Source organism: Fistularia commersonii, chromosome 8, assembly GCF_037954325.1.
Source record: "Fistularia commersonii isolate RoL2024-O1a breed Wild chromosome 8, RoL_Fcom_v1.0, whole genome shotgun sequence".
Taxonomy (NCBI): domain Eukaryota; kingdom Metazoa; phylum Chordata; class Actinopteri; order Syngnathiformes; family Fistulariidae; genus Fistularia; species Fistularia commersonii.
In genome coordinates this window covers 3,475,124-3,503,095 of record NC_141291.1, presented here as the reverse complement: position 1 = coordinate 3,503,095, position 27,972 = coordinate 3,475,124, and the positions used below count along the sequence as shown (strand labels likewise).

Genomic DNA, 27,972 nt, shown 5'->3' with positions numbered 1-27,972 from the left:
GTATCGACTTTACGCCCCCACCCAAAAATAGCCTCGCGCTAATTCTCCCCCCCCCTCCCCGTTTCACAGATGGATACTCCGAGGACCGCAGTGCCATCAACAACACCCATCCACCTTCCTCCCTGCTCCCACACACTCCACCCTGCACACACACACACACACACACACACTGCTCTCGCCCACGGTCCAGTCTACCAGCACCGCAAACCGCCTTCGACGATGCCTGAAGACGCCCGACCACCGTGGTAATGATGGAACAGACCAGATCCCTGTTGTCTGAGAAGTGATGGAAGAGGCCAGCAGGAACATCAGACCACCAGACCACCGGACAACCAGACCATCAGACCATCAGACCTTCAGACCTTCAGACCATCGGACCGTCCAACGACTGGACTGCAGGTGTGAGACCTGAGCGACTTCAATGCACCTACCTTCTCGGCTCCCTTCTGTACTTCTACCCATCTGTCAATCACTGTGGACGGCACTACCGGGCCTGAAATTCGAATGGCATCGGCAGGAGGGGGCGGGGCGAGCCGGGGTTCTCCGGCGGCGGATCTCCGACCAGGAACCGAAGCGAACGGCGTCTTCCAACCTCAACCTTGGGGTGTCCTCGGGGTGTCGGTAACCGGACAGATACCGTCGCCTTGGTGGGCGTGTCTGAGATCCGTCAATCACCAGCCGAAACAAAATGGTTTCCACAGGAGGGCGGAGGAAGATCAACCATCACCAGTGGGTTGATGCAAGAGGGCGGAGTTACGCAAGTGGTTTCTTTTGTCGGTTCTGACCGCGTCACCGAGGTCCTGCAGGTGCGTCGATCTGACGGCATCTTCGTCGCGGCCCGTCGAAGCACCGATCTGTCTGCCTCAGCGGGAAAACAGTCGTGAAGGCCAGGGAAGCTCTGCAGATGTGGAGTGGGTGGTTCCCACCTCAGGCAAGCACTCAGTCTCTTCTATAATACATTAGAAGCGATGTTCCTGTTCTCGGGGGATCCCTTCGGTCGTTCTTCTTTCGGAAGAGGCCGCTCCGTTTTAGTACCAAGATCTAGAACATGTGAGTCAGATGGATCCGACTGGGCCACTGCTGAGTTTGCGCTCTGGTAAAAGGGGGTTCGGGTCGGGTTAGGATGGGGGTTCAGGGTTCTGCTGGCAGCTCAACTTGTTCCCTGTTTTCAGTTGACGTCTCAAGCCCAAGAGTTGCCCGGGTCACTTCTAGTTGCCAGGGTATTAGGCCACCTACAGAACCTCAAGGTTCCCCTAAGGTCTCTGAAGGCCTGCGGTATGTCCCAGAGTGGGCAGGACCAAATACGACCACTCAACCTGTGGTTCTAGTACTCAACTCAACAGAACCTTCGGGCTTGATGAGCTGAAACCCCCAGCCCACATCTGCTGATTCTCCATCCAGCTGTGAGCCCTGGTTCCTGCAGGCAGAGGCGGGTTGGAATAGGACTGGTAGAACTAGAACAGGATCATAGCAGAACCCTGGAAGTGCATGAGTTTAACGAGAACTTTCCAAAAAACAGCCCGTCGGTTCAAGAGAAGGTCGTGAACCCTAATATTGTAGTTAATAGTGTTAGCTTGAAGTTCTGTCAGGCAGAACCACGAAACGTCCAACACCTGTCCGTTCCGTCGAGTGAAAATGGGCGGCTCTCGAAGAGTGACCCATCCGCAAATTACGTTTTCGATCAAGTCACCTCAAAGTTGTGAAGGAAAACGAAGCTACGACGGCAGCACGAAGGCGGGCGGACGGAGGAACCGGCCAATCAGTCGAAAAACTCGTGCAGGGAACACAAACTGTGCGTTGTGCGTTGCAAAGGCCTCGACTCCCGAGTGATCATGCTAAGCTAACCACCTGATCCTAGCCTGATAGGGAAGGGACTCCATCGCACCACTCTCGCCCTCAGCTGGAGCCCTGATCCCGCACTCCTGCGCCCCCCCGGAGGGGGTTCTCGATGCGTCCCTGTCCGTCTTTTGGTGCTACCATCCATCTCCTGGACTCGTTGTTCCCCGCCGACGTCCCGCGAAAAAAATCCCCAACATTCCTTTGTTTTCGTTTCAGTTTTGTCTTTCATCGTGGGACCGCGGGGCCCGGTCCGCCATCTTGAAATTATGCAATGACGGCTAAGCTGGACGCCGGTGGAGGCCCGAAGCCCGGACGAAATCTTATTTAAAAAAAAAAAAGGAAACAACGCCGACGACAGAGAAGCTGCCTTAACTCTTGCTTGCATAATCTCTCCAGTTAAGACGATGACCCCGCCCCCTCCTGTAAAGCCCCGCCCCCTTTGTACAAAAAAAAAAAACGACCAGAAACAACAACTTTGTTATCTTGCTAGTGTCAATGTATAGATGATCAGCTGTTTCTGTAACTTGTATGGAACCCTCACATTTTTGCTAAGACCCTCCACCTCCACCCCTCTTCCCCGGACATCCGATCAGCGTTTTAAACTTGTGGTGGACTGTCGATCTCTTTTTTGTGTACATTTTATAGTATTATTTATTGTTGACGAGTTCTGCATTTGCAAAAAAAAAAAAAAAAAAAAAGACAAAAAAAAAACAAAACAAAGCGGAACGTCGGGTTCCGGTGACGATGCCTGGTGGAACGTGTTTTTTTTTTTTTTTTTTAATTTTATTTTATTTTTTATTATTATTATATTATTGAAAGGCGAGGAAAACACTGATCCCGAGGAGACGATCCGCCCTTTTATTACGACGTGGTAACATGTACATAAAATGTGGCCAAAATTCCGTTGGAGAACCCGTTTCTCCGGTTCCTTTTGTGTTGTAACAGTATTTGTTTGATCCCGTGGGTTGACCATGAAGACGAATAAAGAAGAGGCGCGCACATGCACATCTGCTTCAGTGTCTGTTAACACACACACACACACACACACACACACACACAAACACACACATACATGTTTGGGTTCTGCAGGTGGATCTGCTTCCTGTCATGAAGATCACCCTCATTGTTTTGGCCGTAAGAAGGGGGCGGAGCCTAAACAACCACGTGACCCGGAGAGGTGAGGGTTCGATCGCCGTCCCATCGCCTCCTCGTCCACGTGAAGGTCACATGACTCCAGGGGTACGTGCACGTGTACTCTCCGGTCACAGTGTCTTAGCAGGAGTTATCCTTGGATCTCCTGGATCTCTGGAGTCACAGCTGTAACTTCCTGCACAGAGCAGGAGGGGTTCTGCTCTGCAGGGACCAACTTCGGATGCTACAGACTTGGAGCGCCACCATGTGGCTTCCGGGAGGACTGATGTTCTCGTGGTTTTGTGGCGGACGCCGTGGAGGTACCTGGAAGCAGAAGCAGTAGATGGTAGGTTCTAACCTGGTGGTCAGCCTATACATGCTCTCTTCTGCCTAGGTTCTCCCCATGTTCTGCTGAGGTTCTCGCCATGTTCTCCCGCCCGGGCTCTCCTCGGGTTCTCCGTCTTTCTCTCAAAACAGTCACTGAAGACTTAAATTATGTCTTGGTGTGAATTAGAGAGTGAATGGTTGCATGATTTACAGCTGACCCATCCAGGGTAAGCCCCGCCTCCAGTTGGCTCCGCCCCCTGCTAGCAGAATCAAAATATTTTATTGTTCCCAGCTTTTTGTTGAAATAAGCTCCTGCTTTTCAAAATATAAAAGTAAAGATAAAATAGCTTATTATAAAATAAAATTTAAAAAACAATAAAGACTAGAATATACCTACCTGAGGCTATCAGACTTTTAAATTCCTCTTCCTTCAGCCGAAGGGAATATTCAGATCTTTGTACTTTTTAAGACCTTAAAACACTTGATAGCCTTATGTTTGACACTTTATATTTTATTGTATTTCTTATTCTCCCTCCTTCCTACTATTATCTATTATTGTTATGTTTTTCTTGAAACTCTGGCAAAACAATTTCCTTCGGGATAAATAAAGTAGTTCTTATCTTATCTTATCTTATCTTATCTTATCTTATCTTATCTTATCTTATCTTATCTTATCTTATCTTAGCTTATCTTATCTTATCTTATCTTATCTTATCTTATCTTATCTTATCTTATCTTAGCTTATCTTAGCTTAGCTTATCTTATCTTACAAATTAATATAAAGTTAAAGGTATGTAAAAATAAAAATATACATGTGTATTTTCAAGTACATGTATATGATGTTGCATTTACAGGACTGTCTCAGAAAATTAGACTATTGTGATCAATTTCTTTATCTTCTGTAATGCAATTAAAAAAACAAAAAATAATTTTTCATGATATTCTAATATTTTGAGATAGGATTTTTGAGTTTTCTTAGGATGTAAGCCATAATCAGCAATATCAAAATAATAAAAAGGCTTGGAATATTTCAGCTGATTTATAATGAATCCAGAATGTATGACATTTTTGTTTTTGTAATTGCATTACAGAACATAAAGAACTTAATCACAATATTATAATTTTCTGAGACAGTCCTGTATGTAAATAATGAATGAATGGTCAACAAAAGCATTGCAAAGCAGATGAGAAGACTACAGAGAATGTTTTATATATATTTATTTTATTGAAATATAATTTATTTCATATACATATATAAATATTTATATGTATCCATTACTTTATTTACTTATCAAGACCAACTGCTGCAAAAAAAACAACAACAGTAATACAGCAAGTATGTGTACAGTTTTGTGAAGAAGTGTGTGTGCGTGTGTGTGTGTGTGTGTGTGTGTGTGTGTGTGTGTGTGTGTGTGCGCACTCACAGTGGATAGGAAGTGTCAATCACTCCTTCACACAGGCGATGGAAGTCCATGGTTCCTCCATGATGGACACCTGAGGTCCTCCCTGACCCTCTGCAGACCCTTTCACAATAATAGCAAAATCAACACTTTATTTATTAGGTGTCGCCTCGCGGCCCCTTCAACTCCAGACTGGACATGAGTGCAGAAAAAGTAAAATTTTAAAATATAAAATGATCATAACACGAGTGTATTGTGAAATGCGTGACCGCCGCGACAAAAGCAAAACGCCGCTGGAGGAAGGAAAGCAAACAAAGGGATGGAAAAAAAAAAGAAAACATCTCAGGGAACGTGAAAGCGGCAGGTGCAGACGTGCACAAGTTGGGAGACGAAGGAACTCGGAAAGGAAAGGAGGAAGCTGTGTATGAGGAAAACTACGAGAGGAACGGAGCAGACCAGGAAGCGGTACCTCGGCTGCCATTGTTTAAGTTTTCTTTCTCCTTTGCTAATATTTTGAATGTATTTTAAGCCAGTCACAAATGAGCGAGGGCCGTCGGGATGAGGAGGCGCCTGCAGACCTGACAGATGCCCAACAAACGCAGGAACGGAAGAACACCAACAAAAACGGGCGCAGGTTCCAGCCGCGGGCCTCGTCGCATCTCCCAGAGGCCAAACTGGGAACCAGTGTGAGACACCACAGTGTGGTGTAACATCTGGACCTGTAAAGATCATCGCCGGGACCTGTGGAGAGCATCATCTGGACTTGTAAAGATCATCACCGGGACCTGTGGTGTAACATCAAGACCAATGGTGTAACATCTGGACCTGTGATGTAACACCTGGACAAGTACTGTAACATCTGGATCTATGAAGATCATCACCTGGACTTGTGGTGATCATCACCTGTACCAGTGATGCAACACCTGGACATGCAGTGTAGCAACTGGACCTGTGGTGATCATCATCTGGATCTATGAAGATCATCACCTGAACCTATAGGGATCATCACCTAGACACATGAAGATCCATCATCTTGACTTGTGGGGATCATTACCTGGACTATGTGAGGATCATCACTTGGACCTCTGGCCATCAACACCTGGACCTGTGGTGATTGTCACCTGGACCTATGAAGATCATCACCTGTACCTGTGAAGATCATCATCTGGGTCTATGAAGATCATCACCTGGACCTGTGAAGATCCATCACCTGGACTTGTGGTGATCATCATCTGTACCAGTGATGCAACAGCTGGACATGCAGTGTAGCACCTGAACCTGAGAAGATCATCACTTGGACCTGTGAAGATCATCACCTGGATCTATGAAGATCATCACCTAGACCTCTGGGGATCATAACCTGGACTCTGTGAAGATCATCACCTGTACCTGTCGTGATCATCACCTGGACCTATGGTGATCATCATCTGGATCTATGAAGATGATCACCTGGACCTATGGTGATCATCACCTGGATCTATGAAGATCAACACCTGGAAGGGTCATAACCTGGACCTGTGAAGATCATCACCTTGATCTGTTGTGATCATCACCTGTACCAGTGATGCAACACCTGGACATGTAGTGAAGCACCTGAACTTGAGAAGATCATCACCTGGAACTGTCATGTAACTCCTGGGCTGATGAAAAGCAACACCTGGGCCGTTCAACCACTTGTACCAGAAAACACACATTTAACGGGAAAACTCTTCACAGATCTGTGAACAGATCCGGTTTAAACCTGGTAAACATCTCCAGGAACCAGGACCCCCTCCTCCTCCGGTTCTAATTAAAGGGCAAATCAAAATATACCCGTGACTTGTTCTTGAGTCATGGAAAGAGATGAGATGAAGATGACGAGGTCCATCTGAAGGCCTGTAGGTGGCGCCCCGAGGCTGGTGAGGTCATCGTGGTTGCAAAACAAATACTATCTGACCATAAAACTTTTCCTAATAAAGAAAAAATAAAACCTGCATCACTTCCTGTTAGTCACCCCCCCAACACACACACACACACACACACACACACACACACGGAAGCGGGAAACAGTTGTGCAAAAGTCCATTTGAGGAAAAGAAGTCATTCACTTTGAAAGAGGAACTTTACAGAACCAAACTGCGAAAAGAGTTGCAATCAGAATGATTTTATTGATCCCCAGGGGAAAACTATAGAAATATATAGGCATCAATATGCAGAAATACTTTTGATTTCCATTGATCATTTTTGTGTGATGTTATTGTCAGCACCTTCAACTAGGTAGACCAAAGTATGAAATAAGAATATTTCATTCATTCTGATCTAGGATGTGTTGTTTTAAGTGATCCTTTAATTTCTGGAGCAGTGTATATACAGGTAAAAAAAAATAATCGATAAAAACGATAAATGTATGCACAAGTATGAAGAAAAATATACAATAAATATATTGTCCCAGGTTATTGCACTATGTTATGACTGGATATTGGATAGAGAAGTACTACTACAAACAATACTGCCACTACTACTACTAATATTAATAATAATATTAGGATTAAAACTCATGATATTAATAACAATATCAGTGCATTTCTTTTTGCATTAAAACCAATGACAACTAATGAGGGCGCAGGTGTTTGACTGACAGGTAAGGGAATGACGTCATGTGATGACGTCGTCTGGCGTACCGGGGCGCTGGGGGGGTAACCGGGTCAAAATTAATGTGCGTGTGTATCTGTGTGTGTGTGTGTGTGTTTAGGAGGGGGTCTCATAGTAAAGAGAAGCCAAGGGTGAATCGATTGATTTATCGATTGATGACTGGATCAAGACGGGTTTTCTGTTCACACTGATGACGTCATCACCGTTACCTTAAAAAAAAAAAAAAAGGATCGAGTACTTCGGACAGGTGGAGGCCGAACGGGCCGCCGGGAAACCGAGTCTTCGGGAGGAAGTGTGTGTGTGTGTGTGTGTGTGTGTGTGTGTGTGTGTGTGTGTGTGTGTGTGTGTGTGTGTGTGTGTGTGTGTGTGTGTGTGTGTGTGACGACGCGCTCACGCGAAAATGCGCGAGGGAGCCCGCGAGGAGCGCGCGTGCTAATTAGGCGGGAGAACGGACGTCGTCTCCCCGCCGGTGGAACCGGAACCACCGCCGCCGGGGCCGGACGCTAGCGACGCCGGGCTCCGAGCGCTGAAACACGGCGGGAGAGTCGCCTGAACGTCCGCGGAGCTTCATCCAGGGCGGCAGGAAGAGAGAGAGAGAGAGAGAGAGGGAGAGCGGAGGGGGGGCGGAGAGAGAGAGGGGGGGAAAGCCGAAAAGGGAGGGGGCGAGGGGGGCGAAGAAAACGCCCTGTTGCCGCCGCCGCCGCCGCCGAGCTCCGGGTTCGAACTTTACCGACTCTGGAAAAAAGGATGTAACCGAAGACTGGGACCGAGACGCGGGGAGGCGACGTTTCCAGCTCCCGCCGCCGCCGCCGGAGGGTCCGCCGCCTCGGAGCGGGGACGCGGGGGCTCTCCCTCCTCGCCGTCCCGGCCGGACGCGGTCTGGGTGGGCTGGGAGCCCGGGGCCCGCTCCGCTAGGCCCGGGGGCCCGTTAGCTAACGGACCGGGAACTTTTCCCCCCCGCCGGAGGTGGGACTCTCCACCCTCCTCCACCCTTTCCTCTTTTTGTTGTTGTTTTTGTTTTCACCCTAACTTTCCGCGGCCCACGCCGCCATGTCTCACGGCGCGGAGCGGAGGATGGAGCCGCGGCTCAAGCGGCTGGAGGACCTGATCCGGAACCCGCGCTCCGCCGTCAACCTGGAAAGTTTGCTGGTAAGTTCGGCGGGAGAACCCCCCCGCAAACCCCCGCAGTTGCACTTTTGTCCGTCACGCCACGCTGAAAAACGCGCGGTAGCGCACAGATTGACCCCAACCGGCCACCGTACCCCCCCCCCCCCCCCCACACACACACACACACACTCTGTTGTAACCTGTTGCCCTTCCACACCAGACAGGGTGGTGCTGGCGGGACCCCCCACCCTTCCACCCACCCACCCACTCGTGTCTCCTACACTGTGGGATTAGTTTTCCAGCCTGCAGGCTGCATGCACAAGGATTAGGATTAGTTTTTGGGGACCCCCTCCCCATGCACGACCTGCTGTCTGTTTTTAGCTGCACTCTTAATAGCCTTAAATCCTCCATTCTGCTGATTATTGATCACTGCTGGTTGTGATCAGAGGGAGGGTCACATGACCTGTTTCTGATGAACATCTGGCAGATGGAGTTTGCAGAACCCGTCCCTGTCCTGCAGGGCTCTCCGGGGTTCTCCGCACCCCATTTGCAACCACTCGAGCCGTACTTGTAGAACATGACCCCCCTTCATGTTCCTGTTTGAGCGGCAAGCCGGTGGCATCCGAGGCACCAGGAGGAGATGTTGAGGACAGCGGGATCGGGGACGGGTTGTGTCTGGAGAACGGTGGTGTTTAGGGAGATCCGGGTTGTTTTGGCGTTTGGCCCTGCTGACCTCAGACCAGCGCGCTCGGTCTGTCCGTCCCTCGGCCTGATGGACAACGAATCACCGTTGCTTTCCGATAACTCAGGCGAAAGCTGAACGCTGTCATTTTTGGCTTTGCAAAAAGCGCAAAAACACACACGTACACACACACACACACACATCCGGTAAGCCCTGTTGTCCCCCATAACGGCGGGCTGGCTTGGCGCCGGCGGTGTTTACTTCCTGCACGCGGGCCGTGGAGAAAGAGTTGCAGGGTGTCTTGGACGGGGAGGGGTGGGGGTGGGGGGGGGGGGGTTGAGCGGGAAGCAGGAGTTTCGGGGGGAGCAAAGGGGGTGGGGTCTGGGAGAGGGGGGTGGGCTGCTGTTTTCCATTTTTAGCATGCTGTCTCTGGGAGCACGAAGCTCAGCTGCAGAGGGTGGGTTTGTAACACACACAGACACGCATGCAGCGGCCCAGAAATGTCCTTTTTTGCAGGTGGTGGTGGTGGGGGAGATGGGGGGCTCCTGCGCTCGGTGCCAGGATAATTGCTCACGCGCTCCTTCTGGGTGAGGAGTGACTGAACACAGGGCGTCCTGCAGGAGGAGCGGCGCTGGGTTCTCCTCAGAGAAGAACCGCTGCCTTTTCCACTCTCAAACTCCATGTAGAGTCAGATGTATTTCGGGGCCTGACAAGTAGCGTAGACTGGACCCCCCCCCCCACCCCCCCCCCCCACCCCAACCACCACCATCCCCCCCCCAACAGGATACGGGAAGCTGATGGCCAGGAATCTGCAGCATCTGTTAAATAGACTGTCTTTTTAAAAAGCGAGGGCGGTTGGGCTCGCTTATGTTCATATCCAGATTGTTGCTTTTCTGTTGTGAGTCATGTGACCCCCCCCCCCCCTCCCCTCCTTCCCGGCTCCTGCTTGAGATACTGATGGGCAGAAATCAGCTTCATTCCTGCAGGCCTCCAATGTTTCACTGTACAAGTACTTGCATTCTTGCAACCACAGTTTGTCGCCGTGGAGGTGGAGGTGGAGGTGGAGGTCACAGCTAGCTTGTCTTTGAGCACCAGAGGTTGGCGGGAGAGGGTTATCAGAATCAGAAAGGTCCGGTGATCTCCTGGAGGAGGAGGTGAACATGAAGAACAAGCAGAGGAGGTGGCGTTTTCTTCTTCTTTTTTTTTTTATATATAAAGTTCTAGATAAAGAGTCGGCGATCGGATGGCGAGGCCTCTCTTGACAGGAAGTGACCTCACTGAGTAAACAGCCAGGCGTCTATATATGGGGCTCAAAGTCCCTGCAAAGTGACTGCACTTTCCCCCCCCCCTTTCACTTTTTTTTTCCAGCCTTATCTCCTTCTCCCTGGCTCTGCTTCCCCCCGCGGGCTTGCAGCCGCCCCCCCTCCCTCCCCACCGCCAACACGCCGCAGGTATTTTAACCCTTTCCAGCCTCGCACCGAACGCCGGCCCCGCATCGGCTAATATTTCCTCGCGGCGTTTTTTTTTTTCTTTTCCTGAATTACATAACATGCGTTCCTTTATTTATTTTTTTTCGCATTTCTTTTTCTCCCCTTCCCTTTTTTTTTTTTTTCCCCCACCCGTTATTTATGGTACTCTTCGTCACCCCCCCCCCCCTCATTTGCAGTCTTCCCCACACTTCCTCTCTTCCTATTTTGACCACAATAATGCTCCGTTTTTTTCACCCCTTCCGCCCATGCACGGAGAAAGGTGGGACGGTTGGGGGTCCCAACCCTCCCCCCCATGTGTCTTTTTATTTGGAGTTACCCCGTTTCATCTCTGGAGTGTTGCAGCGGTTCTCCGTCCAGCAGCAACAGCAGAATGCTAGCGGCGTAGAAACACTGCCTTATAAGGCGCTGGGGACGGTGGCCCCCGCCAACTCCTCTTTTTTTTTTTTTTTTTTTTTTTTTTTTTGTAAAACAAGCCAGTCTCTCCACACCTCCTCCAGAGCGAAGGAGACACGGTCCGGCCTCTCTCTCCTTCTCTTTCCCCCGGCCCCCTTTTTCTGTCTGGGCTCCGCTCCGCCCCAAAGAAGAAGGCCCGGCGGCGCCCGCCAGGTGTGGGAGCGTCACGTTTCGACCTCGCCACACGCCCCCCCCCCCCCCCCCCCTCCTTGCATCTTTCTTGCGTCACGGCTGGTGCGAAAGGAACCCGCAGATCCTCCGAGACCTTTCACGGCCCATTAGCCCAGCAGAGAAGACTTGGAGAACTATGCGAGGTCCACCTCATCTTCTCGTGGTTTCGTAAAAGCAAATGTTATTACTGTGTTATTATTCCCCTGGAAACTGTTTTCACCTCTTTTGCACATGAACTTTTATCCGGAGAAGCCGATCCTCTGCGTCCTGACCGTCCACGTCCTTTGTTTAGCAGGCGTTGATGTCGACGGAGAAACCCGGAGTCACGTGACCCCCCCCCCACTCGGAATTCATGTTTACCCCCCCAAAACCCACAGAGAATTCTGTTACTTACAATTAAGAAGGGCTTCCTGAAGGTTCTGCATGTTCTCTCACGCCTTTTGTGACAGTTGTGATTGTCCTCAGATCCCATCCTGGGAAGTAGAAAATGAATGAATGAATATATTTGTGAATTGAGAGGTTGTAGGTGTCTTTAGGGGACCAGGGTGAATCTCACGGAAAAGAGGTCGAGAAAGGAGTTCAAGCAGGTTGGAATGGGTGGAGAAAAGTGTCAGCGGTACGAAGGGATGGAAGACGATCAGCCAGAATGAGAGGAAAGGTGGAGGAGATGGTGGTGAGACCAGTGATGATGTATGGACTACAAACAGGACCAAGAGACAAGAGGCAGAGCTGGAGGTCGCAGAGATGAAGATGTCGCTGTTTTCTTTTTGGTGTGACCAAAATGTATAGGATCAGGAATGAGTTTGTCAGAGAGACAGAACATGTTAGATGTTTCGGAGAGAAGGTCAGAGAAGCCAGACCGAGATGGTTCTGTATCTATATAGATACAGATAGCGAATATATTGGTAGACGGATGCTAGCATTGGAGGTCTCGATGAAGACCAAAGAGAAGATTTGTTGTAGTGAGAGAGGAGGATACAGAGAATAGGGTTAAATGGAAAAGGTTGAGTTGTGTGGTGACCCCTGAAGGGAAAAGCTCAAAGCAAAAGAAGAAGAAAAGAGGGTAATTTGCTGTAATTTCCCAAAGATTGGACCAGGAACCTACATCCAGAACCTGGATTTGGCCCCAGTCCTGGACCTCCGGGCTGACCAGCTGACCCCCTCCATGCTCCTTGTCCACTTGCAGAGGAATCACCCACTTCAGGTTGGAGGGAGAATCCTTCAGTTTTGGATCCATGATGGTTTGAAGCAAGGAGGTTCCTGGTTCCACACCGGAGGATCGGGAAGGATCTTCAGGAGAACTTTGATTCTTTGTGTTTTCTGGTTGAGTCTTGGCGTGGTTGTACGAAGTCACGAGTGAGCGGGAGGACGGAGGAGGAACCCACGCATCCATCTGGCCTGGACGCTCCACCAAAACCTGCAGGGGAAAACACAACCTCCTACACACACACACACACACACACACTCTCTTACTGCAGCATTGAACGGATGAGGGTCATCCAGCTCAGCAAGATTCTATTCTTGTCACATCTGTGTGTGTGTGTGTGTGTGTGTGTGTGTGTGTGTGTGTGTGTATGTGTGTGGTAGCTTCTGGAAGGAGAAAGATGTCCCTGTGCTCCTCACACACCCTTCAACCTCGGGGTTTCAACGTAAAGGTCAAGTTCCGAGGGGGTGACATCTTGGTTTCGGGCAGGTCGGGGTCACCGAGTTAAGTGTCCCGTGGGCTAATCCTTGGTTAGCTGCCTAGCGTTAGCGGCACGTCCTGGTGATAAGAGGCCCCGCTAGCGACATGGCGTTGGTGATGGGGTTCAGGTCCGCCTTTGTAAACAAGCCAGGATGGCGGTTGACTTTGACAACACGCCACGTCACCTTCCTTGGAAAAGGCTGGTCTGGACTTGATGTTCTCCTGGATGGTGCAGCTAGGAGTACCTTCAGCACAGGGATGCAAGGAAGCCCTGCAGGGTTCAAGGAGTGACCCGGGGAGAAGAAGGGTCACGGGTTGTCTGATTCATGGCAACCCCCCCCCCCCCCGTCCATAACGCGTTCTTTTTAATGAGAAAAATTCTTTGCTGTCATTTAGGCAAAGTCCGAGACCAAGTATGCGTCGGGTATTCTCCCGGCTGTTTTTCTTGGAACCTTCTCCAGTTGACTTTGCAGCAGAAGCCCAGATGCCCCCGGAGTGCGGGGGCATCTGAGCCTGGGACTGAAATCTGTCAAACGGCGGAGTGAGACGTTCCCCCCGGCCGCTCCCCGAGGGGACGTTAGCCGGGCTATTTGTGAGCCTCCGCAGGATTCCTGCCGTTGGCTTCCGTCCTGCCAGCCCCGGCCCCCGCGCCCCTCCCCAGCCCCCCCCCCCCCCGCACCCCTTTTTCTGGCTCGCCGTTTATCCGAAATCTATTTTTAAAGCGGCTGGAATTCATTGAAAACACTAAACCGGCTGCTCAGGCCTTTTAAAGCCCAGAGCCACGCTGGTTGTTCGGCGCTGATGCGGACTCCAGGGTTTCCATTGTTGTCTTGGCAAGATGGGGATTTTATCATGTAAAAGTGTGGAGTAGGCCAACTCTATTATATTTCCTTTCAAGTAACCATGGTAACACCATCGGCTGATCAAACCCGTGTTCTACAGCGTATGGTGGTTGTTTGCAACACTTAAGAGCACAACCCAATGTTTGGATTCCCACGGCGACAAATCATCGTCATCATTTTCCTAGCGTTTGTCCGGCATGGTTGCGGCGTCCGCTTTCCCGCACGCCGACCTCTGCTTCTGCCGAACACCGGCCTTGTCAAGAGGCCTGCAAGTCGCACATCTCCTTTAAGGTGATTGAGCCATCGAAGGTGGCCGCTGACACCACATGGGCATACCGCGGTGAACGAGCCTCATGCGTTTATGTGCTTCGCTTCTGTTGTCACCTAACCGTGTGAGGCCCGACGAGGCAGTTGGGCATCTCTGTACAGGGCAATCGGGCACCCCTTATTTTGCCCTTTGGCAGGATCAAGCCGCTTCTGCGTTGGCCTCGGATTGGGATTGTAGGACGGCTAGCTCGGCAGTGGACTTGAGCGCCTTGTGCTTCTGCCGATCGGCATCAAGGCGCGAGGCCTGCTTTGTAGGCTTGTTTCTCCTCCTTGATTTCCATCCGTGTGCCTTCAGTCCACCACCAAATCTGCTCGTCAATGATTCGCCTGGGTTTGGTCTTCCCCCACGCAGAAGCACGGATTTGGTTTGCAATACCTCGCCAGCGGATTTTTGCTGACTGGCGGTGAGTGGGTTCTGTATAGCCGCTAGTGCTCGTACAGCTTCCACCGCTTGATTTGGTCCAGTCATTGCTTTTCTTGCCCGAGATCAGGTTGGAAGTTGACACCGCTGAATGCTAAGCTAATGCTAATCAAGCTAACACCCTATGTGGATGGAATGGCGAGGGAGGAGGGTCACCCAGACAGCGCCAACCGGTGAACTCATGGATTTTTACCCCGGGTTGCAAAAAATCAAATCCTGGTTCCGGGAGAATGATGTCAGGTCCTACAGCTGAGGCCGTGATCCAGGAAAAGTTGCTGGTTCCTCTGTTTACCTTGGCGAAGTGCCTTTGAGCAAGATAGGCCGGCAATTTGTCTTCCGTGCAAAGAGTTTCCGCGACAATCGCGGCAATCATCTATTTCACCCTTGCAGCGCTAATGCTACCAACAACAGCATGGTGGACAGCCGCAGTACAGTGTGTGTGTGGGTGGTCGGCAAGAGTTAAGTCCAGGCGGTAAACAGACCAAGAGGAACAGCAGTGGCTCGTCACGTAGGTAAAAAAAAAAAAGCGAATAGTCGAGGAACGGGCCGGAGAATCGGATGTTCTCGCTCGGCTCTGTATTTGGCAGGGGTTGCCCGGCAACCGTCCGCAAGACATCGATTAGCGCACGGCAGCCGGCGTAAACTCTGAGCCGCGATCCTAGAGGCGGATCAGTGGTCGGAGATGAGCTGACAAGGTGGCCGACGTTCTGGAGGAACCGCAGCTTTGCCCCGGCGAGATGCATTAAAGTTTCAGGAGTCGATTGAGCCTCGTACCTCCCCAGGCGCCCGTCGGGCTGTTCGATATTTTTATAAATAGCCTCTCGGGCCAAACGTGGGAGAAACGCTCCTCACACCCGACGGCTCGCCACCGCGCTAACCTGCAGGGGGCGGCGTATCGGCATCTTTAATACAACCACCGTTTGCCAGCAGGACAGTTGGAGTAAAAATGCAGGAGTGTTTGGTTCCGCGGTGGAATTTGTACTCTGTACACACCGAGGAAACGGCGGCGTGCGCAGCGAGAGAAGAAAAAAAAAAAAAAAAAAGACGATGTAGCGGTCGCGGTCTGCAAGGTAGCGAGCGGTGGAGTTCTGCATTCCTGCTTCCCCCACAGTGGTTACGCAACACGGCCTCCTCCTCCTCCTCTTCCTCCCGTCCAATGCGGCGATGCCTGCAAACCAAAACAAAGCGGCGAAGACGCCGTTCCGCGCCGGCCGGGCCGAGTCAGTCCCTCGCCGTCTCCAGCGCTGCAGACTTGTGAGACCTCCAAACCAGGACGTGCACACACACATGCACGCAGGTATCCCCCCCCCCCCCCCCCCTTCATTTGTGACTGTCTGGACTGTTTATTCATGTTTAATATTTGTTTGGTTTGTTAAATAAATAGAAACACGGGGTCGACGGCCTTCGCTCCGTCTCCAAACAAGGTTCTCGCCACCTTTTCTCCACCAAAACAGACTCACCGAAGACTTTGTCCCCAGGAGTGGATGAGTGGGTGATTGGTTAGATGATTGACAGCTGACCCGCTCAGGTTAAACCCCGCCTCCTGCCCCTCCCCCCCCCCCCCCCGCCACCCGTGAGCACGATAAGAGGGAGATAATGGAGGAATGAATGAACAGCCGTGCAGATCTGCAGAGCCGCTGGCCTGTCTGGTCATCGCCATGGCAACATGTGTTTATTTACCGCTCCTCCTCCACAGCGGATTCGTTCTGTGTGAAGGGGAGATGTGAAAATGTCACAGGAAGCAGAAAACACGTCACCGGCGCGGCACTGACGTCGCAATAGCGCCATCTGGCAACAGAACGCATTCCCCCCCCCCCCCGACACACACATGCAAACAAACAAACACATGCGCTCTAGTTCCGCATGACCGCTGACCTTCAGAGTTTTCATCTCCCAACTCAGCTTCCGAGGGTTTAGAAAATATGTTTGGATTTGGATTTAGCACCAGTGGGGGGGGGGGGATAGACCTCCAGAGATGGTGGTGCAGAAGGTCTCTGTGGAACTTCCATCCAGGAGATAAACAGGCTCCTTGCAGGATGTAAACAAACAGTCATTGGGTTACTAGTTTCAAACTGCAGACGCGAACACTTTCAGGAAAAACCCGGTCCACGTACATGACGTGCACGGCTTACAGGTTGTTTTTGCGTAGTCTTTTTTTGCCGCGGAGCCTAGTCCTACCTTGGAGGAAATTGTCTGCGCGCAGGGACCGGCCTCGCCGTTCACTGGAATTATCTGCCGGCCCCCCCGGGGAAGGGCGGATCACTTCCTGGATCGCAGGGAGATCCTCGCATCCCTGTATGTAGAGCAACCCCAACAGCGCCGTCTGTGTTTGTTTGTTTTTTTTCCCCCTAAATAGTATTTTTCTGTGAGCGCCGTCATCTCATGGGGGACGGCGGCCAGCGGCAGGATGGGCCGATAAGCCCGTGGGGTGGCGGCAGAAAACAGGCCAGGGAGGTTTATAAAGTAGTGAGGTGTGACGCAGGTGGCGCCCTCTAGTGGCGGAGCAGCAGCGGGCCGGTTCCTGGGGTTGCGGGGATGGTCTTCCCCCCCCCTCCGCCCCCCGCCCAGCGCAGCTCCTCGCTGACCGTTCAGGAATGCGCAGCCGACAAAAGTTGATTTATGGCTTCCTTCTTGTTGCTGCGGCGTTCAGACGTCTGCACTCGTTATTAAACGGCGCCCCGAGTCGAACCCGGTCCGCTGTGGGCTGCGTCCTGCACGTCGCCGCAGACTGCGGTGGCCCAGCCCCTCCCCCCCAACACCCGGCAGCACTTCCTGTTTGGGCTGATTGCGCTCAGGCTAGCTGGGGGCAAGTGTGTGGCGGTAAGGAGGCCGGATCTAAGCAGCAGCTGCTTCTTCCGCATTCAAAGGAGCGCAGAAGAAGAATTGGCAATCAGAAACAGGAAGTAGAAAACACCCTGGCGGTGATTTGAGACAGTGGAGGATGGAGAACATCTCCTGCTTGTTCCTCGGAGCATACCGTTGAGGAGCATACCGTTGAGGAGTTCTGTCAAACATCCGGTTGTGTTGTGGCTTGTTACCCGTTGCCGCGTCTACCTGCCATAACGCCGTGCTCTGCTCTGGTTGCAGGACTCCATCAACGCCCTAGTCCTGGACCTGGACTACCCTGCACTTCGTAAGAACAAGAACATCGAGACCTTCCTGAACAGATGTGGGTACCGTCACCGTTGGCCCTTCATGCCAAAAGGCCTTCGTCTTACCGTTGTGGCTGAATTGTTGTTACCATATCGCCGCGCAGATGACAAGGTGATCGAAGAAGTCCGAGACCTCCAGATGAAGTCCGAAGACTTCGACAGGGTCAAAGTGATTGGCCGGGGGGCCTTTGGCGAGGTTCAGCTGGTGAGGATCCCAAAAACTCTGTCAATGAACCCCTCCGACGGGTCCTGGATTTCCTGACTCTCAAAGTCTAGCCATGATTTGTGCTGCGTCTCCTTGAACCAGACCGGGAGTTCATAATATTCTGTGTGTTTCCGACCACCAGGTCAGACACAAGGCCTCCCAGAAGGTCTACGCCATGAAGCTCCTCAGCAAGTTCGAGATGATCAAGCGCTCAGACTCGGCCTTCTTCTGGGAGGAGAGAGACATCATGGCTTTCGCCAACAGCCCCTGGGTGGTGCAGGTGGGCCACGGGAGTCTTTATGTTCTACAGGATCCATAGACCTCTTTTTTTTTTTGTCCACCATCTGACGCCATGTTTGCCTTCATCAGTTGTGCTGCGCCTTCCAAGACGAGCACTTCCTGTACATGGTGATGGAGTACATGCCCGGTGGAGACCTTGTCAACCTCACCAGCACTTATGACGTGCCGGAAAAGTGGGCCAAGTTCTACACGGCGGAGGTGGTGATGGCTCTGGACGCCATCCACTCCATGGGCTTCATCCACCGCGACGTCAAGCCCGACAACATGCTGCTGGACAGGCTGGGACACCTGAAGCTGGCTGACTTCGGCACCTGCATGAAGATGGACGCTGTGAGTTCCGTCTGTTTCACCGATATGTCACTTCCTGGGGTTCCTGCTCGGTCCTCGGTTGAGGATGGACTGTCAGACCATCCAGAACCTTCTCTCTGCTTCATACTATTCTATCTGTTGAGTCTCCATGTCCACCTGCCTGGGATCTCACCATGATCGCTCACCTGGGTTCTCTCGAGGTTCTCCCATGTGGGCTCTCTCCATGTTCTCCTTCCTCTTCACCCTCCATGTTCTCCCGCCAGGTCTTCCATCTTCCTCCCACAGCCCAAAAACAGCCAGTGAAGGCTCTAAACTGAGCCTTCCCTCAAAAACTGTGAGCAGGAAAAGGGTATGGGTATTGAGAGGGTGGAGGTCATGACCTGAGCTGGCTTTGTGTGTGTGTGTGTGTGTGTGTGTGTGTGTGTGTGTGTGTGTGTGTGTGTGTGTGTGTGTGTGTGTGACCCAGACCGGCATGGTGCACTGCGACACAGCCGTGGGCACGCCGGACTACATCTCCCCCGAGGTGCTGAAGTCCCAGGGCGGAGACGGCTACTACGGCAGAGAGTGCGACTGGTGGTCGGTCGGAGTCTTCATCTTCGAGATGCTTGTCGGTCTGTACACCTTTGCGCATCGGGCGCCACTTCCCTTTTTTTTTTGGGTCGCCGTGGCTAAACTACCGGGCTCTGGACAGGTGACACGCCGTTCTATGCCGACTCGCTGGTGGGAACCTACAGCAAAATCATGGACCACAAGAACTCCCTCAACTTCCCAGACGACGTGGAGATCTCCAAGGACGCCAAGGACATAATCTGTGCCTTCCTGACCGACAGGTATCTTCATGTCGTGTGTGTGCCGTTCTTTTAGGGGAGGTCGGTGTCTTGCTCAAGGGTGCTTTGGCAACTAGAGTTCCTAGGAGTCAAACCAGCAATCCTCCACTTGGTGGGACGGATGCAAGAGTGAAAGAATTTAGACGTGCATTCCTTCTACGGACCACTAAGTGGTCCACCCAGGCTATCGAGGTCATTTCTGGCCTCCATTAGCTATTTTGCTCATGGTTGCTGCAGTAACAAGGTCATACGACCCAATATACAATTTGATGAGCGATTGAACTTGGAGGGTGGGTCCTTCAGAAGAACAAGAAGAAGAAAAGGTGAGGTCCGTTCTGCTCCTGAGGTGGAGGAGCAAACCGATGAATCCTTTCAGAAGAAGCAAAAGCCCCTCTCACCTTTTTGGGTCCCGAATCTCTTCTCCCTGCAAGAGGGTTTCAGAGGTCAAAGGTCACCTAACCCCCCCGCCCCCGGTTTACGTGCTCTCTTTGTTTTGAGGGAGGTGCGTTTGGGGAGGAACGGCGTGGAGGAAATCAAGCGGCACCCTTTCTTCAGGAACGACCTGTGGACCTTCGACACCATCAGAGAGGGTCGGTATCAACTCGACTCAACACTTTATTGGCAGTCCAACACGTATGACCTCCTCCTCCTCCTCCCACTCTTCTTCAGCCGTGGCGCCGGTGGTGCCCGAGCTGAGCAGCGACATCGACACCAGCAACTTTGACGAGATCGAGGACGACAAGGGCGACGTGGAGACGTTCCCAACGCCCAAGGCCTTCGTGGGGAACCAGCTGCCGTTCGTTGGCTTCACCTACTTCAAGGAAGACCAGTGCGTAACCAGAAACTCCTTCCTTTACCTCTTTCCCTTCTTCTCTTGGTTCACTTCTGATTTGGTCTCCTCCCCCAGGCTTCTCGTCACCGCCAACAACTCTGCCGTCGCCCACGAGAACTCCAAGGGAGAGGTGGGTGCTTTTGGTAGCTTTCTTGGTGATGTCAGAAAACTGTGAATGCTAGATGTTTGAGCTGCAGGAATCAGACCTGCCCTGCTGCTGACGGCCTCTCGTGCTCTGCCGCCCCCTTTCAGTCAGCGGCGCTGCAGAAGAAGGTGCGCCACCTGGAGGCGCAGCTCAGCAACGAGAAGCAGGTGAAGGATGATGTGGAACACAAATACAGGTACGGCCTTGCTGCCTCTTCTTCTTCTTCCTCAGAGCCCAGAAGCTAAACGGCTCTTGTGGTTTTTCTCGACAGAGCTGCCAGCAGCCGGATAGACAAGATCTCCAAAGAGCTAGAGGAGGAGGTAGGCGTTGTCTCCTCATTGGAACTTAATTGTCCTCGCTGGTGGAAACCGGGCCCAATCAGCTTCTGATCGGTTGGTTTTCAGGTGAGCGGCAGGAAGAGCCTGGAGTCCAGCCTAAGGCAGCTGGAGAGGGAGAAGGCCCTTCTGCAGCACAAGAGCCTGGAGAGCCTGCGGCGCGCCGAGAGCGAGGCGGACCGAAAGCGGTGCCTTGAGAATGAAGGTGAGGACCACGAAGATCCAAATTGTAACCCTGGCTGTCGTCGAACCCGCTCCCTCTGAATGTCCTCGTCTTCTGGCCCCTTCTTGCAGTAAACAGCCTCCGAGATCAGCTGGACGACATGAAGAGGCGAAACCAGAACTCGCACATCTCCAACGAGAAGAACATCCACCTGCAGAAACAGGTGAGTCCCGCCCACGGGCGGAGTTTTGCGTAGCCCCCAAAAAGGGGCGGAGCTTTAACGTTGCCGCTGCGGCCCCGTCAGCTGGAGGAGGCCAACACGCTGCTAAGGGCCGAGTCGGAGGCGGCGACCCGGCTCCGGAAAACCCAGACGGAGAGCAGCAAGCAGCTGCAGCAGCTGGAGGCCGGTGCCCGCGAACTGCAGGACAAGTGCTGCATGCTGGAGCGCAGCAAGCTCAGCCTGGAGAAGGAATGCATTGGCCTGCAGGCGGCGCTGGAGACCGAGCGGCGGGAGCACAGCCAGGGCTCGGAGACCATCAGCGACCTCACGGGTGGGTGTCTCCACGTGGTACAGCCTAGCTGTGCAAATCCCGGAGCTGCAGGTCAAATGGCGCTTCTGCTCCTCGTCGCTCAGGACGGATCTCCAGCCTGGAGGAGGAGGCACGCCAGCAAAGGCACGCCTTGTCCAAGGCCGCGGCCGAGAAGAGGCAGCTCCAGGAGAAGCTGACTGACCTGGAGAAGGTGACACCGCCCTACTTCTCCCACGATTGGTTCTTGCCCTTTGGTAACCCATCTTGTTCACCTCTCCTTGCAGGAGAAGAGCAACAAGGAGATTGATCTGACCTACAAGCTGAAGGTGCTGCAGCAGGAGCTGGAGCAGGAGGAGACGTCCCACAAGGCCACCAGAGCCCTGCTGGCGGACAAGAGCAAGATCAAGGTGACCATCGAGGGGGCCAAGTCGGAGTCCATGAAGGGTACGGAGCTCTGGTTCTCCCACGTCGTCCACCTCGGTCCTGGAGATGTCGCCGACCGCGTGTTGTGATGCTCGTCTTTCCAGAGATGGAACAGAAGCTGGCCGAGGAACGAGCGGCCAAGCTGCGGCTAGAGAACCGAATCCTGGAGCTGGAGAAGCACAGCAGCATGATGGACTGCGACTACAAGCAGGCTCTGCAGAAACTGGACGAGCTGCGCCGGCACAAGGACCACCTCACCGAGGAGGCGAGTGGATGACGCAGGAGAACCTTCTTGTGGAGCACCATTCAGAAGACCACAGCCTGACATTCCTGGAAGGTCTAAGAAACCGCGCTGTGTCCGTGCAGGTGAAGAACCTGACGCTGAAAATCGAGCAGGAGACCCAGAAGCGCAACCTGACGCAGAATGACCTGAAGGCCCAGAACCAGCAGCTTAACTCCCTGCGGACGTCAGAGAAGCAGCTGAAGCAGGAGACCAACCACCTGCTGGACATCAAACGCAGCCTGGAGAAGCAGAACCATGAGCTACGCAAGTCAGTAAACACACACACACACACACACACCTTTCTTCTGCCCCTCGTCTTCACCTCAACAACCCTCGGTGTATTTGTTCCTTCCTCCGCAGAGAAAGGCAGGACACCGACGGGCAAATCAAGGAGCTCCAAGATCAGCTGGAGGCCGAGCAGTACTTCTCTGTGAGTCTCCACTCCATGTAGTACCTACTGCATGTTCCCACACGAGCGGCGAGGAAGGTGCTCGAGAAGAAGCCGCTTCCTGTTTGCAGTGCCCACAGTTGTTCCGTTTTCCCCCAGACGCTGTACAAGACCCAGGTTCGGGAACTGAAGGAGGAGTGCGAGGAGAGGAACAAGCTCCACAAGGAGGCGCAGCAGTCCCTGCAGGAGCTCCAGGAGGAGAGGTCTTCCAGAACATCCTAGTTTCTCACTGATCAGTAACCCTTTGCTAAATAATAGAAACACATTCCAGATATAAACCAAGTCCATAACTGGTCGTATTTCTATTGGAAATCTAGAAAATGTCAGGAAATAGTCTGCTTCATTTATTCAGAGAAAGACCTGAGATCTTTCCCCTCCATCCACCCCTTGTCCATCCTCCAGGGATTCCCTGGCGGCTCAGCTGGAGATCACCCTGACCAAGGCTGACTCCGAGCAACTGGCGCGCTCCATCGCCGAGGAGCAGTACTCTGACCTGGAGAAGGAGAAGATCATGAAAGAGCTGGAGCTGAAGGAGATGATGGCCCGCCACCGGCAGGAGCTGTCTGAAAAGGACATCACCATCGGCTCGGTAGGCGACGCCATCGGCTTCGGGTGTTGGTTGGACGCTACCTTCTCACCGATGCACTCGTTTCCCGCAGCTGGAGGAGGCCAACAGGACCCTGACCAGTGATGTCGCCAACCTGGCCAACGAAGAGGCGGAGCTTAACAACAAACTCAAGGAGGCGCTAGAAGGTAAGCGTTGTTTAACACGCAGAAGAAGTCACTACCGGACAATGCTTCCGCTCTCTGACGCCTCCTGCTTGTTCTCCTAGAAATGGAGAAGTCCAAGGAGTGGGAGCAACAGATCAGCCAGATGAAGCAGGCTTTCGAGAAGCAGCTGCAATCGGAGAGAACGCTGAAAACTCAGGTGGGCTTCAAACACACCGCAGACACCACAAAGCAGAAGAGGAAGGAGACGATAACACCCGTGGGTCTCCTGCTGTCTGCAGGCCGTCAACAAGCTGGCGGAGATCATGAACAGGAAAGAGCTGCGAGGTGGAGGCAGTCGCCGTGGCAATGACACGGACATGCGGCGGAAAGAGAAGGAAAACAGGAAGCTGCAGCTGGAGCTGAGGGTGGAGAAGGAGAAGCTGAACAGCACCATCATCAAGTATCAGCGGGAGATCAATGAAATGCAGGCGGTCAGTGAGGAGCGCTAATATTTACATTAGCAAGGTGGCTAACTGTGTAGTCCCGCCCCTTTCCATAATGTACCCCCACCCTTCGTTGTCGTTGCAGCAACTGGCGGACGAGAGCCAGATGCGCATCGAGCTCCAGATGGCGCTGGACAGCAAGGACAGTGACATCGAGCAGCTACGGAACCACATTCAGTCGCTCAGCGTCCAGTCCATGGACTCGGCCAGCGTCGGCAGCGGGCCCGAGTTTGATACCGATGACGCGTACACAGGTGAGAACCTCAGAACGTTCACCTCTGGGGTTCTGACTCCATGGGACAGTTAGGACCCTGACGGGACCCTTCCCTACCTCTGCTTCTCCTCAGAATCTAGGCTGGAAGGCTGGCTTTCGCTACCCGTGCGGAACAACACCAAGAAGTTCTGTTGGGAGAAGAAGGTAAGGGTAGAAGAGAACCGTGAGGCTGCGACCTCACAACACATGGTTGACCTCACCCTCTGACCCGTCTCTTGTTCCTGCAGTATGTAGTTGTGAGCAGCAAGAAGATTCTCTTCTACAACAGCGAGCAGGACCGGGAGCAGTCTATCCCCTACATGGTGCTGGACATAGAGTGAGTTCCTGACATCCTCGTACGAGGCCACAGCATCGGAATCAGTTCCCCTCTGACCAAATTGTGATATGTTGTCTCATTTTCACCACAGCAAACTCTTCCATGTCCGTCCCGTCACCCAGACGGACGTGTACCGGGCAGATGCCAAGGAGATCCCCAGGATATTCCAGGTCGGTATCAAGAGTACTGACTGTGAGTAACGAATATCCTGGAGGCAGAGGTTTTGAGTCACTTCTGACTCCTGTCTGCTTACCTTTACCGAGTTGTCAGGTCACCTCCGACTTCTGCTTGCATAACTTTGCCAAGTTGTCGAGTCACATCCGACTCCTGTTTGCGTATCTTTACTGAGTTATCGGGTCACCTGTCCCTTCTGCCTGTGTACCTTTGCTGATCTGTCAAGTCACTTCCGACTTCTGCTTGGGTACCTTTGCCGAGTTGTCGAGCCACTTCCGACGTCTGCTTGGGTATCTTTGCCGACCTGTCGAGCCACTTCCGACTTCTGCTTTCGTACCCTTTCCGAGTTGTCGAGCCACTTCTGACGTCTGCTTGGGTATCTTCGTCCAGTTGTCGAGCCACTTCCGACTTCTGCTTGTGTACCTTTGCCGAGTTGTCGAGTCACTTCCGACGTCTGCTTGCGTACCTTTGCCGACCTGTCGAGCCACTTCCGACTTCTGGTTTTGTACCCTTTCCGAGTTGTCGAGCCACTTCCGACGTCTGCTTGGGTATTTTCGTCGAGTTGTCGAGCCACTTCCGACTTCTGCTTGCGTACCTTTGCCGAGTTGTCGAGTCACTTCCGCCTCCTGCCTGCTCTTCAGATTCTCTACGCCAACGAAGGTGAGAGCAAGAAAGAGCCGGAGTTCCCTGTGGAGCCGCTTGCCATCGGGGAGAAGTCAAGCTACATCTGCCACAAGGGTCATGAGTTCATCCCCACCCTGTACCACTTCCCCACCAACTGCGAGGCTTGCACCAAACCGCTGTGGAACATGTTCAAGCCGCCGCCGGCGCTGGAGTGCCGCCGCTGCCACATCAAGTGCCACAAGGACCACATGGACAAGAAGGAGGAGATCATCGCTCCCTGCAAAGGTCGGTTCCACCTCCTTGCGAGCTTCTTCTTCGTGATTGATTGCCATTGTGTTTTTAAAATGGTTCTCCTGGTGGCTTGCAGTCAACTACGATGTGTCCACCGCCAAAAACCTGCTGCTGCTGGCGCTGTCCCAAGAGGAGCAGCAGAGGTGGGTGAGCCGGCTGGTCAAGAAGATTCCCAAGAAGCCCCCGCCTCCGGAGAACTTTGCGCGCTCCTCGCCACGCGCCTCCATGAAGGTCCAACCCAGCCAGTCTCTCAGGAGGCCCAGTCGACAGCTCCCAACCAGCAAGAGCAGGTAATGGAACCCAGCAGGGAGCTTCTTCAAACTTCTTAGGTTCTGCTGAAACCCGTTTCGGAGCATGTGATGGGTGATGCCATTTCAAGGGAGGTTCCTGCGCTCCATATCATGGGGGATTATTTGATTGACAGTTTAATGATCATTTGAATAACCTCGTCTCAAAGACGAACCTTGAAGAAGGTTCTATTTCAATGGTCCGCTTGGCTCTCTCATGTTTCCCACCTCTCAATGTGGAGTCTCCATGGACTCCAACGTCGAGTCTCCATGTTCTCTGGACTTTCTATGTTGAGTCTCCTACATGTGGAGTCTAGACGTTCTTCTAGCTAGACTCTCTCTGTTGAATCTTTTCCTGTCTAAGCTCGCTATGTGGAGCCTCCACGTTCTCCTGTCTGGGTCTCTGGAGTCTCTGGATTCTCTCCAGGTTCTCCGTCTTCCTCGCACAGGTCCAAAACAGTCAGCAGCTCCATTGAAGACCCTGAGCTGTCAACCAGTCAGCCGTGAGAGCTTGGAGTCATGTGACCCAGCCCTTGAAGTGGGCGGGTCCAGGAGTCACACGGCTCTTGAGGCTCCGCCCCCTTCATGGTTTCTCAGAGCTTTAACCCCCCCTGTGATCTCAGCCCTCGCAGGTCCAACGGCTTCAAAACCTGGCGTGACGACGGCGGCGGCGGCGCCCTCCGGTACAAGTGAGCGGTTCCCCGTTCTTGCGCATCCGTTCCCCGGCTGCAGAACGTGCGTGCGACGCCCCCCCGCAGGCCAGAACCTTCGCCTACGCGCCCGACGCGCCGCCTGTTAGCATGCGGTTAGCACTGGTGGCGGGTGTTTGTGGTGGGCGCGCACGTCGGTTCTGGGCGGCCGGGAAAACAGACGGGCACGCCGGGTGCTTTCGAAAACACCAGAATCGACGTCGCACTTCCTGTTCCGTTGATGTTCCACTTCCTCTTTACATTCTACCTGCGATTCTACCCGCTAAAGCTAAAGGCTTTACCGCTCATCCTCCGCTCGGGATGTGTCTCTGGTTGTCCTCTTGACGCTGAGCTGTTTCTCTTCCCCCTCCCAGTTAACCCTGTGCGGGGGTGCGATGCGTCTGGAAGGCTGGCCGGAGGCGGAGCTAAGCGTTCCAGGAAGCTCCGCCATCACACTACGCGCTCGCCGTCGCCACCGGCCGTCGGTCCAAAGTTGCCCCCCTTCCCCCTTTTCATTCCAACACTTGAAGCTGCTGCGGCCGTCACGCCTCACCTCAGCGCCCGCCATCGCCTCCCGGCCGGTCCTCCGAAACCTCTTGACTAGAACATCAGGACTTGGGAGAGACTTCCGCCCCCCCAAAACCTCCCGCCGAGGCCGAGCCCCGGCTCTCTGGCGCCCCCCGGTGGCCAAACGAGGACATTCCTGTTTACTGATCGTGAATGTTATGAAGGAACGCGGCACTCGAGAGGGGTTCCCGTCGGTTCTCGCTTCGGTTCCCCGCCCCCCCCGCCACCGTCACCGCCCCGACAAACCCGAAGGCGACTCCCATTTAGTTTTTCCCGCTCCGATCAGACTTGTCACTCCCGTTAAACCCGTAATGGAACATTCCTGCACTGTCGGCTCGGAGGGAATAATGTTTACTGATCCGAAAGGGCCGCGGGAGGCCCCTCCTGTTTGTTTGAATGTAAACCTTTTCTTTTTTTTTTTTTTACCAGTTACGGCACACAGGCAATGTATGACCTCTATCCAGAGATACTTGACCAAAGCCCCCCCCCCCCCCCGCCGCCGCCGCCGCCGCCGCCGCCGGCGTCCCGACCTCGCCGTCACCCCGTAGGCCTCCACCCGAGAGGACGCGCAGGTCATTTACCCCCCCGCCCGCCGCGCCCGCCGCCCCGCCGAAGCAGAACAGATGGAGGTCCTCCGACTCCTCCCCCCCCCCCAAAAAAAAAATGTTTGTTGTGATATTTTTGTATTAAAAAGGAACCAAACTCTAGAGTTTGGGCAGATTGTTGTTTGTATTTGGACCATATAGCGGAGTGGAGAGGAAGTGAGTGTGTGAGTGAATGTGTGTGTGTGTGTGTGTGTGTGTGTGTGTATGCGCTCTCCACCCTTTAACCAAGAAGCATGTTTTATACATATGAATATACACAGTATATATTTTCCAAGCCTTACCGTGCACATATTATTTATACAGCTCTGTCCACCGTGTATTTAAGGGCTCCAGGCTGCATGTTTGCTACCAAACAGTTCTTTAATAATAAAAAGAAGAAGAATAATAACCACTTCAACAATAAAGACATGGATGTGCTGTTTGGGCTCATTATTTGTGTGTGTGTGTTGACAAAATGTGTGTACGGAGCCACTG

At 52.8% G+C, this 27,972-nt stretch overlaps 2 protein-coding genes across 5 annotated transcripts in view; both read left to right on the top strand.

Moving 5' to 3' along the window:
* sobpa (sine oculis binding protein homolog (Drosophila) a) overlaps positions 1-2,843 on the top strand; it is a 30,070-nt gene extending 27,227 nt beyond the window's left edge. For 3 of the 4 annotated variants that reach the window (XM_086150495.1, XM_086150494.1, XM_086150497.1), the window contains one exon: positions 70-2,843. In XM_086150495.1, the coding sequence (XP_086006621.1) occupies positions 70-280 (211 nt within the window). In that variant the 3' untranslated portion in view covers positions 281-2,843. The remainder of the gene's footprint in view (positions 1-69) is intronic. The other variant, XR_015106471.1, reaches the window with a different exon arrangement.
* A 5,158-nt stretch (positions 2,844-8,001) lies between these two features.
* rock2a (rho-associated, coiled-coil containing protein kinase 2a) lies at positions 8,002-27,348 on the top strand. Its single transcript, XM_086150493.1, has 32 exons — positions 8,002-8,477; positions 17,593-17,674; positions 17,762-17,862; positions 18,005-18,142; positions 18,232-18,492; positions 18,938-19,082; positions 19,163-19,301; positions 19,797-19,888; positions 19,968-20,127; positions 20,206-20,260; positions 20,383-20,471; positions 20,547-20,595; positions 20,680-20,815; positions 20,905-20,996; positions 21,078-21,324; positions 21,408-21,514; positions 21,588-21,747; positions 21,831-21,991; positions 22,093-22,277; positions 22,370-22,439; positions 22,557-22,660; positions 22,860-23,046; positions 23,117-23,210; positions 23,291-23,385; positions 23,468-23,659; positions 23,757-23,925; positions 24,019-24,089; positions 24,173-24,261; positions 24,353-24,431; positions 25,077-25,344; positions 25,427-25,640; positions 26,701-27,348. Exons 1-32 carry the CDS (start codon positions 8,379-8,381, stop codon positions 26,702-26,704), a joined length of 4,134 nt encoding a protein of 1,377 aa, XP_086006619.1. The 5' UTR covers positions 8,002-8,378; the 3' UTR covers positions 26,705-27,348.
* The last annotated feature ends 624 nt before the right edge of the window (positions 27,349-27,972 follow it).